The sequence below is a fragment of the Eptatretus burgeri genome, chromosome 8 (genome assembly GCF_056783735.1).
Source record: "Eptatretus burgeri isolate ZD-2024b chromosome 8, Ebu_testis_v1, whole genome shotgun sequence".
Lineage (NCBI taxonomy): Eukaryota > Metazoa > Chordata > Myxini > Myxiniformes > Myxinidae > Eptatretus > Eptatretus burgeri.
This window is the reverse complement of record NC_140968.1, coordinates 45,283,007-45,296,311: the sequence shown is the minus strand read 5'-3', so window position 1 is coordinate 45,296,311 and position 13,305 is coordinate 45,283,007. Positions and strand designations below refer to the sequence as shown.

Sequence of the window (13,305 nt, the reverse complement as noted above, 5' to 3'; positions counted from 1 at the left end):
GATGACAGTTTTTCATTGGATTCACGTCATTCATTGGAGTTGATTGGAGAGTCAGCAATAGGGATAGTAACAACCCTGACATCCAACTCAACAGCTGGTGTATGAGGCTGGTTCAGCCGCTCAAAGTAACTGGCCCAGCGGGCCTTCACTTTGGACTCCTCTGTCAAGAGCCAACCACCCACTGCTCGAACTGCAGTACACAGAGGGACGGGCTTGGAGGTACGCAATGCGTGAATTCCTCTGTAAGCAGGATCGGAATCACTTCACCACAGGTGATGCTCTACCCCCTCACAGATTCCTCACACATAGGCTTCCTTGTCCACCCTGAGCGCATGTACAGTCTTATGCGTCAGCTCCCTGAACTGCTCAGCTCTGCCATCAGGCCGAAGAGGAACTGGCAAAAAGTGCAGCTTCCTCCGTGTTGATTCCAGATGACTCCTCTCTCTACTCATTCCCCCCACGCCTCGGATTCGTGCATCACCGATGCTGCGCCCCTCTCCTCTTACTCACCATTGGACGAGGAGTCCCGTCGATGGTCAGAGTGTTGGTCGGATGATGGTCGGAGATCTGCTACCAGACAACGTCGATGGTCGGAGTTCTGCTTGTTGCAGAACATTGAAGAGGGATTGTGGAGTGCAGTGACATTTTCCACTACAATAGCGCCGACGGCCAGTCAAAAATCTAAAAAGAACCTCGACAGATTGACAAAGGTGATGACATAAAACAAAGGCTCTTATCAAAGAAGACGTCTCTCTGGCTGTTATTAGAGAACCAACTCAGCGCCGTCGAGTCTGGTATTCACTCAGGCTGACTGGCAGGGTCTTGAAGCAGCCAACAAACTTCTACACTGGTCAGGCATTGCTACTTTCTCCAACATCAAACCGTCTTCGGAATTCTTTCAAACAAACTTGCTCTCTCATATACTGATTTATGTTCTCTCGTCTTCATTTGTCCTCCCCTTCCTCCCGCCCTTGGTTCACTGAAGCTTGTGGCAAGGAAGTTGTCCTGAAACAACTTGCCTCTGCCTCATGGAAAGCAAATCTAACTGAGGGTAATGTCAGTTCCTTCCATAAAGCTCAGAACAAGTGTGTATCTACCCTCAGGAGAGCCAGAAAACAACATCTTTCCAATCTCAAGTCTGAACTCTCAAACCTCTCTCCCTCCTCCAAATCCTGGTGGCGTCTAATCAAATCTGTTTCTGGTGTATGTCCCCATTCCCTCCCTTACCTCAAATGGCCGCACTGCTGACACCACACGTGAAAAAGCTGAATGCCTAAACTCGGTGTTTGCAGCTAAATCTTGTGTCCTAAACCCATCACTTTCTCTACCCACTTTTCCCAGTCGTACCCAACTGTCCCTGGACTCTGTATCCTTTTCTCCTGACAAGGTGGAGAGCTTGCTGTCAAACCTCGAGTCAGATTCTGCAACCGGTCCAGACGGCATCAGCCCACGTGTCCTCAAAGCCTGCTCCTCTGCTCTTGCTCACCCTCTCTCTGTTCTATTCACCCTCTCATTTGCTCACGGTCATCTGCCATCTGCTTGGAAATCTGCTAACATCACTGCCCTGCATAAAAAGGTGCAAAAACAGATCCCTGCAACTACAGACCAATCGGCCTTCTCCCCTCATCAGCAAGGTTATGGAACCCATCATGGCTTCAGACATGAAATCCTTCCTCTTCTCCAATGGCTTGATTTCCAATCATCAATTTGGTTTCAGACCAGGTCACTCTACCCTGGATATGCTTTTTCTGCTCTCCCAACAATGGATGGAGGTCCTCAATGCCAGACATGAAATCGGAGCCGTATCCCTGGACATATCACGTGCTTTTGACACGGTCTGGCACCCTGCTCTGCTCACCAAACTCTTCCTGTGGTATCCAAGGCCATCTCCACTCATGGCTCGCAGACTTCCTCTCCTGTCGCAGCCAACGTGTGGCCCTACTTGGAGTTCTCACATCCCCTCTTCCTGTCCAGGCAGGAGTTCAAGGCAGCTTTCTGTGTCCTGTTCTTTTTCTGGTTTTCATCAATGATCTCTCCGACTCTGGAAAATCCTCTTTCGCTCTTTGCTGATGACTCCACCCTCTGCCGGACCATCCGTCATCCCTCAGACCGACCAAGCAGCAGCTTCTTCGCTCACTGCAGTTCTGGATAAAATCACAAACTGGTCCAACACGTGGAACATGTCTTTCAATCCTGATAAATCTCACACTCTCACTATGTCTATCCAAAAGGACTGTTTGGAACCCCCCCCCCCCCCCCATCTACTTTCTCAACAATCCTCTGGAGGAAGTCCTTTCATTCAAGCTTCTGGGTCTCATTATTTGCCACGATCTTTCCTGGAAAAGCCACATTTCAAACCTCGCCTCCAAAGCCAGTCGCCGACTGGGGATCCACTGTCGTGCAAAGTCCTTCCACGGCCCACCTGAGCTCCTGACCACATACAAAGCTTTTGTCCACAGCCTGATGGAGTACTGGTATGGGCTGGTGTTCCTGCCTCTCGCTTTTCTCGGCTTCACGCTGTGGAAACCAAGGCATTTTGGATCATTGATATCTCCCACGGTGAGGCTGAGTCTTTGGGCCTCTCACTCCCTCACCGCAGGCAGGCCGGTGGTCTTTCTGTCTTCTACCATCTCCTCTCCGGTCTCGCCCCCACTGCTCTGTCTGCGATTTGTCCCCTCCACCCCCAACCGTCATTTCCGCAGAGCTCTCAGGGTCTGCCAGCAACTCCCTTCTGGTAAAACTACAAAAATCACGAATTGCTGTTCACCTTCATTCCTTCATTCCCCTTTTTCCCCACCTTTGGAATAAACTTCCACACTCTGTTCAATCCCATTCTTCCCTCCAGGTCTTCAAAACAGCTGTTCATCACCACCTCTTATCTTCCCCCATCCAAAACCTCGATCTTTTCTACCCCCGTTAATCCACCCCAAACCTACCTCCTTCAAGTTCCCTGTCGCGTAAGTTCCTGAAAGTCCCTGTGGTGTCCATTTTGTGTACCCCATGTTCCCCGCCCCATCCCTCTCCCTTGTACAGATCTCCTAATGCCTCTGTTCCGCTCTGTTTTGTCCTTCTCTCTCCCGCCCCTCTTGTCTCCTGCCCCCCCCCCTTGTTGTGCGTTGTGTGTTAGCTCTCATACGAGCCTCGACAATCTATTAAAAAATAAAAAGGATTGCAGGAATGACTATTTCTTTATTTTTTTTATTTTTTATGACAGACATTGGGAGTGGCGGACATCGTCTGTCTGTAACACATCACGATGCATGTCTAGTATCACAATTAATTACTTTACTTTTATTCCATTAAATTCACTCAGGAAGTCACTGAACTATACTTAACAAGGTTTGTCCTGAGGAGTCATTTCCACAACAATATTTATGTTAAGGAGGAAAATAGAAATTGCGTCACATTAATATCGACTGCAATATATTTATTAATATCGACTCTAATATATCTATTAATCAAACACACACACACACACACACACACACACACACACACACACACACACACACACACACACACACACACACACACACACACACACACACACACACTTTAAGGCCATTTTTCCTTGTGAGAGTGGTGGTTAGCCTTGCAGGTCCCATGACAATCTTCCTATCATGATTTCCTTTTTGATGCAATGTTTTTTTAATTTTTATTTTTATGGCCAGATGCCCTTCCTGATGCCTACCCTTTAGTCGCCTCTCACGACACGCAGGGTAATGGTGTACCTATTCTAAACCGGGGCACACACCGGGACATCCCAGTAAGCTGGTTCTCATTTTGCCGACCTCGGAAGGATGACAGGCTGAGTCAACCCCACCTGGTATTAATTCAACGGCCGAGTGCAATTTGAACTCGTGACCCTGGGATCCCAAACTCACCACCCTAACCATAAAGCCAACACCAGGTTTATTATCAGAGATGTATGTCTTTTCAAAAGAGTGCAGCAATTTGTCTATTTCCTGATGGGCAGACATTGAGCAGACATTGAGCAGTATGTAGGGACATGTATCATTTGGATGTGCTGCTTTCACTTCTGCCTATTTCTTCCTGAATTAGAATGTGTCGTGATTTTGTGAATATTCACAGTTATCAAACGATAGGGCATTCTTTGTTGTATTTTCATATTGTAATGGAGAACCACCAACCACACAACAATGATGTGTGATCTGGACGTATCCTTGGCAACGAATGATGTGAATTTTTTTTACATTTATTTCTGCTCAGTTTATTGTATGCATTGCTGTATAATACATGTACCTGTAGGAACGTATACCTAGAATCACCTGTTCATGTTTTCCTTGCTGGTTTTTTTTTGTTTGCATAACAACATTGTAAAGTGAAATCCCACAATGCTGTTGGATTTTTATTCATTTATTTTTAACAGGCTTTTCATCAAGCGAGGCAGTTGTACTTGACTTGCTTGGAAGTTGTGATGGAGTTCTGGCCACGCATGCGTCAGCTGTTGCTCAATGAGATGCTTTTGTTGGACATCTTGAGGACAGAAGATGAGGCTGGTCGAAAGTCTCGAATTTCCAAACCCTTGGAGCTGTTTAAGCGCGTGTACACCTATCTTGAGAGTTGGCAGCAGGGTAATCTCAGAGTCTATGCCAGCAATGGCTTCACCAACAACGTGCTGATTTTTAAAAGTTTAACTTTGTGTTCATTTGAAAATGTTTTATCAAAATGGATTAATGGTTTTAGAAATTATGGGATCGATATCCAACAGAAAGTCATTATGGAATGGTCTTGGGGCACCTCTTTCTCATTTGTGAGATGAAGGACTTTACAGGAATAATTGGGATGCCAGGCAAGCACCAGTACAGTTTGTTGAGCCTTGCATTCCTGGGAATACCATGGAAGAGCGGCTGCACACAATCCTTTCATAATTGTGATTATTGAATGTCGTCGCATAATGTGCGGCAAAGAATGAATATCCAGGGCCATTGAAATGCAGAAACAGATTTTGTGAAGTGATGAGTAGTGGTACAGTTATTTAAGCCTAATATCTAGGTTTTCAGGATTCTTTGGAAACAACATGATTTGAAAGAACTAAAGGAAACACTTTACTTATACTTCTGCATCCGAGACCCCAAAACATCATGGCATGCAACACAGCGGTACCGAAAACTGCCATGTATCTTTTTTGAGTTCAGTAGTGTCCCAAGAGTGAGAAAATGCCTGATGCCTCCCTGGCATCTGAGTACAACATTAGTATTTTGTATAAATCCAATCTGGCTGCCAATCTGACTGAGTTTTCTTTATTTTGGCCATAATTCTGCCTCTAATCAACATTTTAAAGTGATATCAAAGGCTATTATGTTTTATGTGTACAACATGTTTGCCTGAGTCTGGAACACATAGGAAGAAGTAGTAAAACAAAGAAGTAACATGTCATCAACTCATTCCACTGTTGAAATAATAACTCGTTAGATATTGATATCTGACTACCTTCACCACCGAAGGTGGGCGGGCGGAGGTTGTTTTCACCCGTCTGCCTGTTTGCATGTCAGTCGCCTCCAGTTCACAATTATAAACTGATCTTCACGAAACTTCACCAAATGGTGGAGTTGATCATAAGCAAGGAGCCAAATGATTTTGATGTCAAAAGCTCAACATAGGTCAAAGGTCGTCAACTTAGTCAGATTCCTAAAATCCTCAATTTTCATCCGATCGTCAACTTGGTCAGATTCCTAAAATCCTCAATTTTCATCCGATTGACTTGAAATTTGAAGAGGATTTATATTTCAGGTCACTGAATTCAACCAGCCAATTATTTTTGAGGTCAACATCGACCAAAAGGTCAACTTAGTCCCAAGGTCAACAACTAAGGTGGTATTTCTAACATCCTCAATTTTCATCCGATTGACTTCAAATTTGAAGAGGGTATATATTTCAGGTCACTGAATTAAACCAATTATTTTGGAGGTCAACATGGACCAAAAGGTCAACATAGGCCAAACCTCAACAACTAAGGCAGTATTTCTAAAATCCTCAATTTTCATTTGATCGACTTGAAATTTGAAGAGGGTATATGTTTCAGGTCACTAAATTAAACCACCAATTATTCTAGAGGTCAACATAGGCCAAAAGGCCAACATGGGCCGAATTTCTAAAATTGTCAATTTTCATCCGATTCACTTGAAATTTGAAGAGGAGTTGCATATTTGTTCATTGAATTCAAGCACCAATTATTTTTGAGGTCAAATTTGTTTTATGGATTTTGCAACTTGTGCTCGACACGACGTCTTCTTGCTTGTTTATTTGTTTGTCTATCTGTCTGTGAGCAGGATATCTGAAAAAGTTGTGGACGGATTCAGACGAAATTTGGTGGATAGGTTGGGCATGTGACAAGGACGAAACGAAATGATTACATTTTGATAAGTATCCATATACTAAAAATTAAGTGATTTTTTTCACCATTGAGAGATGGGGCCAAAAATGAAATACAGTATAGCATGATATTTGAAAAAGTTATGTCGGGGTTATGACACAACTCGGTGGATGGGTTGGTTAGGTGACAAGAACAATCCGATTTATATTTTGGTTGAGGTCCGGATTCAGATCTGGCCTATCAATGGGATATAAGCTGAATTTTGGGGAAAAATGAAAAATTTTCAATTTTTGAGGGATCATGACTGTATTATATATGACTGATTAAGAAAAGTAAACATGTATTTGAATACTACTACCATACAGTTATTACATGAAAAAAATTCAAGCTTCTGGGATTGGTCAATAAAAATATATGGGGTCTCAAAGTTGTCTTCATACAAAACCAACATTTTTTTTCTGGATTTCAACTGATCAGGTCATAAAAATTAATAGAGGTATACTCCGTTTTATGTTTGCTTCTTACAGAGCAGTTATAGAAGAATAATCTCTGAAAATTTCAAGGCTCTAGCATTAATAGTTTAAAAGTAGCCGTTCAATTTGTGATGCTCACCTCCAAAGGTGAGTCACCTCCAAACCTCACCTCAATTTGTGATGCTCACCTCACCTCCAAACGACCATAAAAATAGGGCCACAACCACATTTTCAACCCTCAATATCTCTGAGTTGACCGCATCTATGGACCTAAAATTTTACGCAGCTTCATTTTGATACCTGGGAACTATTTTATGAAAGTTTAAAGTAAATCTGAGGGGGTCAACTGGGAGGCCTCCGGTGATGTTGTTGTTCGTCTTTCGGCTGCTTCCGTTAGGGGTCGCCACAGTGGATCATCCGTTTATATCCGCATACTGATTTTGCATAGGTTTTACGCCGGATGCCCTTCCTGACGCAACCCTGGTCGCCTCTTACGTCACAGGGATAAGGATTGGGTTTCACCATGATTCTGGGCTGCTCTACACCCTCTCATAGTGCGGCCCAGTGCAGAGCTCCCGTCCTCAAGCGATTCTCCAACCCAAGCCTCCGAGTAGCCGGATTACAGGCGCACGCCACTACGCCCGGTCGAGGCCTCTGGTGATATGAGGTGGAATGACTCTATACTCTATAGCATGATAGCTATAAAAGTTGTGGATGACTTGTGACAAAACACGGTGGAAGAGTTGGTTAGGTGACAAGAACAAGCCAATACGATTTTGGTGAAGGTCCGGATTCAGATCCGACCTATCAGTGGGATACAAAATTTAAAGTGTTCAGCTTGGCTGAGGTCGGCGCTCTACCGGCTCCGATTCCGTTTCTCCAAGTGTCACTCTATGAGTAATTTTTCATTTGCTTGTCTGTGTATAGGATATCTCAAAAAGTTGTGGACGGATTCGTATGAAATTTGGTGGACATGTTGGGTGTGTGACAAGGACAAATTGATTCGATTTTGGTAACGATCCGAATCCGGATCAGGATACGATAATTATTTAATTCTTAAAGTGATTCTTCGCCTTTGAAAGATATTGCCAAAAACGATATATAGCATTCAAAATGAAATATATGGAGGTATGCGCTCTACCGAGTGCCCTTCTGGTTGATGCTGTTTTCCTCATATTTGTCAAACACAATGTGGAGTGTTTTTGCTTCGTTGCCAGGAGCAGACTTGCTATTGTACATGACATGGTCGACATACTTACCAGCCATGTCCTTGAAGCAGGTTTTGTGCACCAACATGGAAGGTGGAATGATTGTATCACTGTATGGCCACCAATGACAATTGCCTCACAGGTTTTTATTGCAGTGATCTTGTCTGCAGGTGCTACCACTTCAAGCTTTGATGAATTGGAACTTTTGGCATGACACCATGGATCCAATATCTGTAAACAAGCTGAATGGCACTGGGGCATTTTCAAGGGACATCACATGCTTGAGAGGAACCTTTTTGAGAACATTCACTGCCTGCCAGCAGACGAAGATAGTACATGACTTCTCCATTCATAACCACTTATTTTTTTTTTAAACTTTCACTTTCACTGACCTTGCCATATCTGCTATAGTTTTCACATTTTCCCCCACATTTTCTGTAGTGCCCCACTTAAGTTATCTGCAATTGCCTTTGGCATAACTGCTTCTGTAACAATGTTCACTAGATGTGGAGGAGACTCTTCAATGTCAAAGGGATCAGCAAATGACCCATTTTCCTTTGTTTTATTTTATTATCTTGGCAAAACGAAGTTTTTGCAAGATATGTTAGTCAGCTTGTATGTTGTTGTTGTTGTTGTTGTTGTTGTTGTTGTTGTTGTTGTTGTTGTGTTTTTTTTTGTTTGTTTTGTTTTTTTTTTTTTGTCTGTAATCACGTATAAAAAATTCTGCAGAGCACAGTTATCATTGGAAATTTTTGTAACTTTGCATATCAGAGGCCTATAGAGGTCCCTTTCAGCACACAATTTTGAAGGTCAAGGTCAAAGGTCAAGGTCACTTTGTCGCAAATCAGGGGTCGACGAAACCCTTTTTTTTTTTTTTTTTAGTAATTTTGATCGGATCGTCTTCAAACTTCATGGGAATATAGTTCTTGGTCTGGCGCTCAGCTGATTAATTTTTGGTGGCGATTGGCCTTGACCTTCATATGTTTTTTTTTTTTTGTCTGTAATCACGTATAAATCACTCTGCAGAGCACAGAGTTATCATTGTAAATTTTTGTAACTTCGCATATCAGAGGCCTATAGAGGTCCCTTTCAGCGCATAAAATTTTGAAGGTCCAGGTCAAAGGTCAAGGTCACTTTGTCGCAAATCAGGGGAGTCGACGAAACCCTTATTTTTGAGTAATTTTAATCTAATCGTCTCCAAACTTTATGGGAATGTAGTATATCGTCTGGCATTCAGCTGATTAGTTTTTGGTGGCGATTGGCCTTGACCTTCATCGTTAGCGTCTGAGGTCAAATTTTCAAGTTTTAGGAACCATATCGTGTAGTACCTCAAATTGAACACCTCGATGAGTGCTTTCTAGATATGTCAAGCTTGAGACATTATGACGTCATTTGGTGACGTTATGAGGCAAAAGCATATTTTTCATGGTTACTCTGTAGAACGATTCTCATCGGAATCTCTCGTAGGCAGATATTCCTCAAGGAGTCGCTCCTGGTGGATAGCAGCTCTGTTCACCTCAGTGTGACCTTAAAGAAGTCACACGTGGTCACCTTTTGGCAAGATACGGGTCACCCTAAGGGTGACATTGGTTTATTTTATTTTTAATAGTAGCAGGCTTCAACTGCAACTGGATCACCATTTTCACGTCCCAGTTATCTGATTGAGAGTTCATGATCCTGTCTTTGCTCTGCTGCTCTTAAAAACTTTGGGATGCAAATTGGTAGAATCTTTTTTTTAACTTTTATCCACAGCAGATTCAAGCATGCATGAAGTAGCTCTCTTGGGTTGATAATGGGCTCCACCACAGATGAAACGGTTCTTCGAGTCAAATTCTGGGAGAGGGCTTTGAGGTATAATCCTACATATATTAATGCGACTGCTCGTACTGCTATACACTTCACTCCCCGCACCCACACCACAAGCACCTGACATTTTTTTTCTTTTCACAAAGTTATTTTGATCTGGTACTTTCTGGCATATGTGCTTTTGCAGTGCCTGTGATACCTGAGAGAAACATGGCCATCGACAATGCTGTGCTCTTCTGACAAGATTTTTTTTCCCTTTAATATAATTTTGTCTTTGTCTGCATGCTGTAAACAGGGACTGGAGTTTTGATATGTCTGGTGTTACAGCAGAGAATCTTGCAGTAAAATATGCATAACTTCAAGTTGAAAACATCGGTTTTGGATTTCTTGGCACAAGGACCTTGGAGTTCAAATTCTGCCACCATTTTCATAGCTTTCTGACACTTGAGATGTGTCTGTTGACTTGACAACCTGTAATGCATAATTTACACAATAGCTTAGATAAGCAGAAGCACAGAAAATCTAACATAATAGCCCTTGGAATCAATCAAAAATGTTGAATATAAGCAGAATTATGGCCAAAATAGTGTAAAACAGGTCAAATTGGCAGCCGTATTGGGTTTATGCAAATTGGCAATGATGTACTCAGATGCCAGAGTGGAATCATGCAATTTCTCACTCCTGGGACACTACGAAACACAAAAATAATATTTGTCAGCTTTCGGTACTGCCGGTTGCACTATCTTGAGCGGCACTCACTATAAAGAATTTCAGAGAATTTCACTTCCAACCTTTTACAATGCAATGCATCCATAGAGCCGCAAGACAAGTTACCGTTGTATCGTTGTATTACTACTTAATGTGTTCAGGTGGGAATCGGATGGTTTTCTCACACCAAATTTTTGTGTTTTATTTGAGCTTTTTGCCCATTTGTAGACGTCCCCACACGAGCCCTCATTGCAGAACAGTGCGTTTGTTTCTTGCTGAACTACAAAGATCTGGAATACCTATCTGTGCAGGTATCGACGACTGCCCTGCACAACAAGCATGTCAAGGTGAGTCTTTGCAGCACACCTGGTGGCAATCATGCAAAATATGAAGCACAGCGAGTCGTTAAAGTTTTACTTCGATGAAAGAAATTGAGATATTGAAAAATTATTTGATTTATCTGGGATATGTTGAATCTTCACCATGATGTTATAAGCCATGGATGTAAACTGCACAAAATACAAAAGCAAGTACATTCCTGTCTCGTTTTAATTTAATTATTTGGATCATTTATTTAGATTAATTGGTTATTGACCTCACACTTTATCAAAAAATTTAGCAAACAAAGGATTTGAGGCTTTATTGTTTATTCAAACATATTCCTATTGTGGTTGATGAGGACCAGCACATTATTGATTGGTCTGTACACTCCATCACTAAACATGATGGATACAGTGGAAGCCAAAGTTGTGTTGTTATGCAGTAACAACACGGCTGTCTGAAATGCACCTACAAATGGGCAACAATGCCAGTTCACAAATGATCACAGAGAAGTTTACATCGGCATGAACAGCTTTCAGAATGTGCTACCACCACTGACCTCGATACAACAAAGAACGGGTAGACTTTGGTGACCACAAAGGCACCCCTTCAGGAATCCCCCGAATATTTTCGATCGGAATTAAGGCTGAAGATCATGTAGGCCAGTCCAGGCGGTGATGTTGTGGTCCTAAAGTGTACTGTCGACGACATCTGCATGGTGAGGACAACAGCAGCATCTCTGTCTGCTGAAATGGTAATGATGAGGACCTTCTTTTCACCAACCCACGTGGCTTTTTCTGTGCAGAATATCAGGTTATGCTCTTTCCCAAATTGGCTTTAAAAGGACGATGGCGAGTGGCTACATGTATTTTGCTGGACATAGTTTATGTAGTAAAGTATTCCGAATGTACATACAACGCTTTTGCAAATTAATGGAGTACTGTTCAGCTCTTTTGTTTCCTGGAGCTCTCGCATCGTTCTTTTCAACCAGTGGAGGCCAAAGCCCTTTCCACAATCTGGGACTTTTGAAATGATGTATTAATGATAATTGAGGCCTTTTTGCGTCTGCGCTGTGTATGTTAACACTGATTCGGTTCAGCTCGCCGGGCATTTTTAACCTGCCATTGCTAGCATGAAATATGTAATTCAAATAGTCTTTTCAGCATTTAGACAATCGAGTGGCAATTTAGATATGGTTAACCATAATTATGTTCCTCAATGCAAATCGGACTCACGAGAATATTGGAATACGAGAAATATCCGTGGATGAGAGGAGTTGGGTTCCTATCATTTCCTATCAATCTAATTGCAATTAGCTCGTGGTAGCCATGGTTATATATATATATATATATATATATATATATATATATATATATATATATATATATATATATATATATATATATATATATATATATATATATACACATATATATACACACACACACACACACACACACACACACACACACACACACACACACACACACACACACACACACACACACACACACACACACACACACACACACACACACACACACACGGACGGACGTTTCTCCTTTCTCCAATCGATGCAATTATTTAGTGGAACTGGTGGACTCATTGGTCCGTTGGACTAAATTTTCATTGGTCTTCACGGCATTGCAGCTTACTTGCCTGCTGTACTGTTGGAGCATTAGCTTGCCTTTCACCAATCCCAGATGTTCTTGGGCCAGGATGGAGAGTGTACGCTCATTATTATTGTTACCAAATGATTCGACTCGTATTATTGTTGTTAATGTTATTTGTAATAATTAATATATTGTTACGGTTGAGGAAATTCGCATTACACCATAAAGAGTCCTCAGGTGAGATTTCTCGGTAAGTCCATGTGTAGTTAGCCCACACCCGTTGTATAGAGGGAATATGTGTGATTCATCCGGGCTGCGATGCTTTGAGTTAGCCATTTTTTCTGTCTCTATTATTATTTTCGACCATTAAGCCACCAACAACGCAAACAACCACTACCTTTACCTTCACAACTCCATCCCGCAAACATCGCTTCACCGCCATTCCCAAATGACACCATAACCATCAAACCACCACCGAAAACCCTCCACCACCTTTGCCCTTCTCCTTCACAACCAACAACCGCACCACCTGTGAACACTGAACGTCGGGCTGTCTAGGGCCCATTTGGCGATTGGTGCCAAACCCACCGAGCCGCGAGCGCGAATGGTGGCCTTTCTGAGGGGAAAATTCGGATCCAAAACGCTTCACGCCCACTTCCCCTCCGTCCAATGGGCGAACGCGAGGCGGCTTGGCCCGCCTCCAAGCGCGTGCATGTGAAGTCCGTTTATGCGGATCCAGGGAGGTTCACGCCCCTTTTTGCCCGACCAATGGCTGAACAGAGGGTGGCGTGGCCCCGCCTCCAATCGCGTTTTGATCCACATATTTGCATATTGGCTCC

General features: G+C 42.7%; 1 protein-coding gene across 2 annotated transcripts in view; it reads left to right on the top strand.

Annotated features, from left to right (window-relative positions):
* The window catches only part of INTS8 (integrator complex subunit 8), a 107,083-nt gene that overhangs the window by 51,328 nt on the left and 42,450 nt on the right, over positions 1-13,305 (top strand). For both annotated transcript variants that reach the window (XM_085891820.1, XM_085891819.1), the window contains 2 exons: positions 4,391-4,595; positions 10,761-10,879. In XM_085891820.1, coding sequence (XP_085747946.1) covers positions 4,391-4,595; positions 10,761-10,879 — 324 coding nt within the window. The remainder of the gene's footprint in view (positions 1-4,390; positions 4,596-10,760; positions 10,880-13,305) is intronic.